The sequence below is a fragment of the Limulus polyphemus genome, unplaced genomic scaffold, assembly GCF_000517525.1.
Source record: "Limulus polyphemus unplaced genomic scaffold, Limulus_polyphemus-2.1.2 Scaffold1388, whole genome shotgun sequence".
Taxonomy (NCBI): domain Eukaryota; kingdom Metazoa; phylum Arthropoda; class Merostomata; order Xiphosura; family Limulidae; genus Limulus; species Limulus polyphemus.
The window spans coordinates 224,698-232,835 of record NW_013666998.1 but is presented as its reverse complement, the minus strand read 5'-3'; the positions used below and the strand labels follow the sequence as shown (position 1 = coordinate 232,835).

The 8,138-nt window shown below is 30.4% G+C and overlaps 1 protein-coding gene across 1 annotated transcript in view; it reads left to right on the top strand.

Moving 5' to 3' along the window:
- Positions 1–8,138, top strand: part of LOC106463376 (V-type proton ATPase subunit e 1-like) — a 23,088-nt gene that overhangs the window by 6,154 nt on the left and 8,796 nt on the right. The window contains exons 2-3 of the mRNA XM_022390848.1: positions 3,523–3,570; positions 5,746–5,851. Coding sequence (XP_022246556.1) covers positions 3,523–3,570; positions 5,746–5,839 — 142 coding nt within the window. The 3' untranslated portion in view covers positions 5,840–5,851. The remainder of the gene's footprint in view (positions 1–3,522; positions 3,571–5,745; positions 5,852–8,138) is intronic.

Genomic DNA, 8,138 nt, shown 5'->3' with positions numbered 1-8,138 from the left:
TGTTTCATATTTAACAGTGAGAATAGTAGGATTAGGGGACACAAATATAAATTTGGCAGTGTAGAATCCATTTTCAGGTAAGACAGTTTTATCTTTCTAACAAGGTGGTTGGCCTTTGGATGTTGTGGTGGCAGTAAATTTAAGGGAGTTTAAGAAAAAAACATAAGTATATGTATAATAAGGCTGGCTTTAAGATTTTTTTAAACTTGTTTATTTTAATTTAGTTTAGAGGATGGAATAGCCAAGATGGAACAATAGGTCCCATGTTGTCCCAAAACATTGTTATTAATAATCTTACCCAACAAAATTTTAAAATAAGTTCAAAATAACTGCCAATACAAATTACTTCTTCAATAAATTAATCACTTCCTCATGTTGAAAACTTAATCAAAATAAATGTTTTTGAAGAGCAAGTCTGCATTTGGGCTTCTAAAGCTTATATCTATCATTGTAATGGTCAAATTTGTCATTCCACTATTCAAACGGACACCTTGGGTAGTTTTTTAAACAGTATATCAACTTTGCCCCTTATTATATTATGCTTTTTATTAATAAGAACGCCTGGGTGAAAATAAAGATTTCGACCACACTATATCCCATGTATCCAGTACTAACAAGATCATTCCACCAACACCAGGACTCTCTGAGCCAGCTAGAACGTGGCAGACGTAGTAATGACTGAGACACCATTGTATTAGAAAATTGCTTGAAAAGAACTAATATGAGCTGAAATAAGATGATAAAGTGTAATTTTCCATCAATTTTATTTATATCACAACACATCAGAATTAGGGTAAGGAATTATTTAACAACCTATTCATTTTTCAGAAGAACTGATAAACCAGCAGGCTAGTTTTCTTGAAAGCAAGAGTACCAAAACTGCACACATTATTTGAATAATACCTCATGAGAAACCTGAATCTTTGAAAAAGCACAATAGCCTTGTTTTAAAATTCCAAACTCTCCAAACCAATAACATGTTTGATTTTTTCACCATCAGTGGCCAAAGCACAGGTTTTCGTCACTCTGGTTATGGAGTCCTGTCACAGCTTATTTGTCAGTGTGGTACAATCTATAATTTTGAACTGTTTACACTAGGTCTGTAGCAACCTACTTTTATAATCGTATTTATACATGTTACTAGCAAAAGTATCTGGCTTTGCTCTGGTTATTAGGTTGATATATTGTAATAACTCTAGCAAAGCCAGGAACTTAGAACAGTTTGTAATATAAGGAATCACTTCCTTTCTATGTGGTTTTTTTGCTAGCTTGCCTCATTAAAAAGATGTGCATGTGTACACGTACATGGATAAGTAATAACACCCAGTGTACACCCTCAGGGTCCACTTAGTATGGGTGCAAAATTTCATGTTTCTGTGTTCTTTCCTTTTGTAGCTATGGTACCCAACTTCGCTCAGGTTATTAGGTTGATTTATTCTAGAAGACTATGTCAGTGTGTGTATTCTGAACCCATTTTAGCATAAAAGTATATCTTGTATACTTGTGTTGCTCCTTTACAAGATGCAGGTTTCTAGGTTCTTTGATCTTGGTGCTATGGTGGTCACATACTTTTTCTTGTGTGGTTTTTTGCTAGCTTGCCTCAAAATGATGTGTCCATGCATGGATAAGTAATAATACCTAAGTGCACACACTCTGGATCCACTTAGTATAGGTGCAAGATTTCAGGTTTCTAGGTTTGTTGCTTTTAGAGCTATGTGGTTTTTCACTTGCTTACCTCACAGATATATTCTTAAGACAATGTGTTTGTTCTTTTTCTTTGTAATCAGCAAATTAGAAATTTTATTTTTCATTATCAAAGTTGTGAGCTGAAATACTACTGTAGCACAAACCCATATTGTTTGGTGCAGTTTGTTAATTTTAGATTGTTTTATCATAAACAATATATTTTTAAAAACTAGCCAGTTGAAATCCACTATCCCCCCCCCCTCCATGGTGCTTTCTAGGTTCTTCAAGGTACATGTAATAGGAGACATTATTAAATTTTCCCTCTGTTTTATCTTCAAAAGGTAATAGCATTTATGTGTATTCTATGCTTAGTAAATTAGATTAATTTCTAGTTCTATGGCTCAAGAGAATCACTAACAGAAAAAGCTATCTGATCTTTTTTTTTCTGGTTTGTGGCTGAGGGTTAGACTTGGTGATGATGGGGAAAAATATTTAGGAGTCATACATTTTAATGTTAGATTTAAAAAAACTTGTTTGCAGTTAACTATTTGAGAATTTTGGGATACAGGTTTTATGGATATTTGTTAATACATCTTACAAATACATTTCTTCAGTTTAAAAAATTCATCCTTAAAATTATGACTATACTTCAAGCTGGTGTGCAATTAGTTATTTTTGAATTTTGGGATATGATTTTTATGGATCTTTGTTAATACATTTTCCAAATATTTTTTTAACTTAAAAATTCATCAAACAGCTCTATGTGGAGTAAATTAAGTGAAGGCTAGACAGCATCACAATATTTTAAATGTTGAATTTTCTTTTATGGACTGCTTGGTATTTTATTAGCACTATTTTTCAAATTTTTAAGCACTACTTAAAATTTTTTTGTATAAAATCCAGGAATTTTTTTAAAATATTGAGCAATAATGGACCTAAAATAGGTTACCAAGAGACCCCTCTATTCACATTTTTCCAGTTGAACTAGTGATTGGTTACCATCATTCCACTACTAAACCATTCCATATACATCCAGCTTTAGAATTTATCCCTTATGAGACAACTTATAATTTTTTTTTTCATTTCAAGGTATACAGCAACAGTTGTGATCCCTAATACATAAATACAGGAATCATATAAGTTGAGACAAAATTGCCCATTTCTAAAACCAGCTGGGAGTTTTTAAATGTCAACTCTCCATTTGCTTTTTTAAGCTGCTTTTGACAACAGCTTTCGACATCTTCCTGAAGCAAAATTCAAACTAATATGCATGTAGTTTTTAAGGATCTTTCCTAGATTTTACTTTTAGAATTGTGGGTCAAATTTGTGATATTCCACTATTTGGGTGTCAAGAGATTTTTATCAAAAACTTATTATTGAAGCAATTGAGAACTCTATTACTCAAATGTACACACTGTAGGCTTTAGGTTAAAGTTAGATATTTTCAGGGTAGAGAGCTTTATTCTTAAAAGTTATGTTAAGCTTCTCTTAAACAGCTTTTTAAGCATAAATAAAACAGATGAATTAAGAGCTGTAAGTCAAAGTTAATTTAATCTTTTGTTGAATTGGTGTTTGAATGTGAAGGGCTATATTGTTAAGGCAGTTTTATGAGTAGGTTAAGTAATGATTATGATCAACTGAACAGTTATCTGTTAAATTGCGCTCTCATTGGCTTGTTTCATTGTTAATAAATATAGAAAGGATGCAGCTTTTATTCTATATATAAATATATATATATATATATGTGTGTGTTATTACTGTTATTAGAAACTATACAACTGTATATTGATTTCTTCTTTTCATTGTAATTTCGTGATTAATTCTACTATTTTGCAGAATTATTCAAACAATGCAATTTGTTGCTATCTTTTGTGTTTTATATATGTATAGTCCCTAGATTTTTTTTATCATAGCAGGTAACAGATTATTAACCTTTGTTTATTCTAAAGCTCAAAACCAAGAAACAAAGCATTTCAAATCACTATTTTTGACTAATTTTGTTTTTTGTTGTGTCGAAGAGTTTTATGACATTGCTCTCTATTTTACAGTATTATAAATGTTATGGTTGTACAATCAGTAATAGAAAATTGTCACTATGTGTAGTTATTGCATAGGGTTTTATATTTTATAAATATGCAATGAAAATGGCAAAGCTAAGACTAATGTTGAGTGAATGAGAGCTAGGCATTTTAATTAATATAATCAATTACCTATAGGTAGGGATTAAATTGATCAGTGTTTCATAAACTAATCTATTAATGTCACAAAAATAATCAAAATTGATGTTTCTGATTAATACTGTTTTCATTTATTCCAACAATCGATTAATAAAAATTGCAATTATACAAAAATAAATGAGAAATTTAAATTACTTGTTTTGGTTATTACTGTTTAAAAAAAAGATAAAATTTATAAAAAAAGCATACTGTTTACTAATCCTATAATTTATGTTTTCTAAATATCGTTACAAATAATTGTAACTATTTAATTTTAGTTAAATGTTTGAACTATTTCTGTTTTAATTTTCATATTGATCACATTAATAGAAATAAGGATATAAGCTTTAAAACTGCTGTATTATAACTTTACTGAGCTAATCATTTATAGAATATGTTACATTATTTGACTTATTTAGGACTATATGGTCAACATTGCTTAATCCAAAATATTATTGTGGAAGTCTCTTTCTTCATATGAAAAATATCAAAAGTTTGGTTAGTGTTACTCAACTAACTTTTAAAAAGTTAACTGTCACATATCATCATAGTAAAAGTTAAACACTGCTGCAGCTAGTGCAGAGGAGCTAAATAAACAGTTATTTGTGAACACAGTAATATGATATTATCTGAACTGAATTTTTAGTTTTATTCTTATTCATTCCGTAATGATTTTCAAACTTTATAAGATAATGTTTTAACTATCAAAAGTTTTATTTTGAAAAATAAATTTGCATTATTCAAATTTTTATGTTGTTTTACTTTAAATTTAGGCTGCTTGAAGAGTATAAAAAATACTAGGTTTTTACATAGACTAAGTACTCATTGGCCTAATAAATAAAAATTTGTGATTATATGTTTTCTTTGTGTGGTTACAAAGCATTAGAGTGACTGCATAGTTACAGAAACAACACTTAAGGTCCAACATTGTTGTAAATCTGTTTGTCAACATGTAAAACTATACGGAATTGTCAGGAATAATAAGTATGAAAAAGTGTACTCAGTTTTGTTGTAACGGGTGACTGATAATAAGTAGATAAATCTTATATTGTTTCTAAATATTAAATAGTGCAGTTGCATTGTGTGTATAATACATTTTCAGGTAGAAAAAGTAGGATTTAAAAAGTAACTTAATTCTAAATTTTTGTTCCTGAAGTTTGGAAGCAGTGTTTTCTCTGCATTTTTTCAACAGTTTGCAAGTATGAAAGTCAATCTTATACGTTAATTTTAAGTATATTTCAACAATTTTGACTCAAAAGTATTTTAGAATTAATATTTTGTCATTTTGTGACTTCGATTTAGTGTAATTCCTGAAAATAAAATATACATTTCCATTTTTTACATAGCTGCATAGTTTTGCCTGCAAATAAAACATCCCACTTTTTTATTTTTGCAGAACCTACCACCCCTTGAGAATATACTATTCATTTCTTCATTTTCCCTTAGATTTTGTACAAGTTGATTGAAACCTTGTTATGATGCTATATTAAGTGGTTTGTTCATTTATTAATGAAACATGCTTTGAGATCAATTATTAAGAAAGTTTAAACATGATTCGATACAGCTTTAATTATTGGAACTATAATTGTAAATTGAACTATTAAATGTTGATCAGAAATGAGCCCCACATGTACAGAGACCATATCAATACTGAGGAGCCGATATTTGTTACTTGTAGACTGTTATTAGAATTATAAACATGGGTGAAACTACTATATATGTATGTTGTGTGTTGTTCACTTAATATATGCAGTATTTTTTAGCTTTGTTATCGTATTTTGTGACAGTTCTAAGAGTTGAATAAGTAATGATTCTTTCATTGTTTGACTTTTCTTTTTCTTAGTTGGTTGTGCACTTACATGATGCAAATGAACCCACTGTTTGGTCCATTGATTGACAACAAAACTCTTACCATGATCCATGCCAGTAAATGGTAGACCATTTCAACAGTAAGTATGTTAGATATAAACTTTATATTATGTACATGACTATATCTTAGAGTCACCAATAAATATTGAAACACTGTAAAGGAAGTTCTATTTGTGATTTTTGTGCAAAGATTTCTAGATTTTCTGTTTGACCACCTGACAATAAACATGGTTAAGTGGTCTTTCAATTGCTGAGAGACATTTGACACAGTTGCCACTGAAGGTTTCCATGGGATTTACATAATTCTGCATTGCTTTATAAGTTCAACTTCAAAGTATTGTAAACATTAAATTGCACAAAAACAATAATGTGTATTTGTTTGTCAAAAAATACATAAATTGCACAAAATTGAAAATTTCGTCAAACAATTTGGGGGGAGAAGTATAACTGGCTCCTAAATGTCACATATATTTGTAAACCATTCTCTAAGACATTAGAACCTTCTCATCATACAACAATACCTACTTTAGGAACCATGAAAACAATATCAACTTTAGTATCAGGATGCTAGATACTGTTAACTACTGATAAACTGTGCCTTGTGAAAAATTTCAGTTATAATATATGGAAAAATGTCTAGAAGTATGATGTTAACATGTTTAATTAAATCACGGGAAAACATTTTATTACAAAGCTTCGTACAGTATAAATTCTTTATTTCATTTTAAAATTAATGAGAATTTAAAAAAAAACAGTTTTCCTATGGTTAGTTGACATCACCTGATCAGATAATGTTAGCTGAATGCTGGTGAAATCGTCTTTTATTTAGATTTCTTAGAATTCAATTTTTTTTATCCAACTAATACTTTTTGTTGTACAAGTCTATCAGTCATTTATCTCAGAGATTTTTGTCAAGAAAGACAAACATTTAAAGATTAGTTTTGTGTGTGTCAATCTTTCCACATCGTCCTGCTGTGATACAACATCATTAGCTGGGTTGTAAAGGAAAATCTCTGCAAAAGAAGATAACAGTGGCTACCCTGTCAAATTGTTTTTCCACCAAACTATTGAGTTGCTCTCAGCATCCTCTTTAGGCAGGTTTTGTATGTGTGAAACTCGACTTTTATAGATATTCTGATATAGTTGATTTCATGTTGATACAAGGTATTCTAGCCAATACTTTCCATCTTCTGGTTATAGTTTGGTTTGTTTTTCCTTTTTTTTTCCCCAAATGACTGTGTATTTCCTTTATTGCCAAAGAGTATTCTACAGCACTAGTTTCACTAAGTATATTATACTGTTGTTTAGGTAAATTAATATTTAGAATTATATACGACTTTTCTCTGTGTTAAACTACTTTTACTTCTGAGCTTTTGGCCCTCTTACAGAAACAGTCATTAGGCAACAATGTACTGAGCTGTAACACCACGTGTCAGTTATTGTTACGATTGTTGCCTTGATACCTATTTTAAAGCAGTGTTCCACATTTAAATGAAATTTTAATGTTGTTAAAGAAAAGCTTGCAAGTAAAAGTATTTTAACGTAGAGAAAAGTCTGTGTATAATTCTTAATAAAGATATTAAAATATTAATCTCAATACCTAACACATCTGTAAAAATCATTCAGTTGGTATAACACTCGGAGTATTATTTGAAATATAGTAATGGCAGTGTTTCTTGGCATAAGATACCAGCTTTATTATTATCATTGACAAGAACTGCACTTATGGTTTGCTGTTGTTCTAGAAATCTTTCATCAACCATTAAGTAGTTAGTTCCGCCTTGTAAGGGGTGTTGCAAAATAAATCACACTTTTCCCCCCAAAGTAATGATGAACTTGGTTGGACCACAAATATCATCACTCAAGAGAAAACATCATTTGAACTAACTCTTGGGTGTTTGACTCTTCAAATTTCATTTTTTGCAAAAACTTTTGAATCATAGTGCTCACTAGAACTCAGGTTCGTATCACATGTGCTGCCTTCGGGATGGCTCAAAAACTAGTTACAGATATGCTCCGAGAATTCAAGTCTGAGCTTTCGTTCAACAATGCACAGAAGAAATGTTGGAAACTTGGCCTGAATGCGAGAGACACAAACATGAAACCATGATTCGTGTTCTCACTGATGTGCTCACAGAGATAACCACCAAAATAGACATGTTTGCTGCATTGCTGAAATCTTTTGCCAATCGATTAAAACTCATGCATGAGAACAATGATGGCCCAATCAAGCAATATTGATACTTGGAATTACTTTTTTGATTGAATTAAAATCTTATTTTACTTTGTTATGCTCTCGGAGGAAAGAAGTGTGTTTTATTTTGCAACACCCCTTAGGCTCATCATGTATGATTTGATGATTAGAGA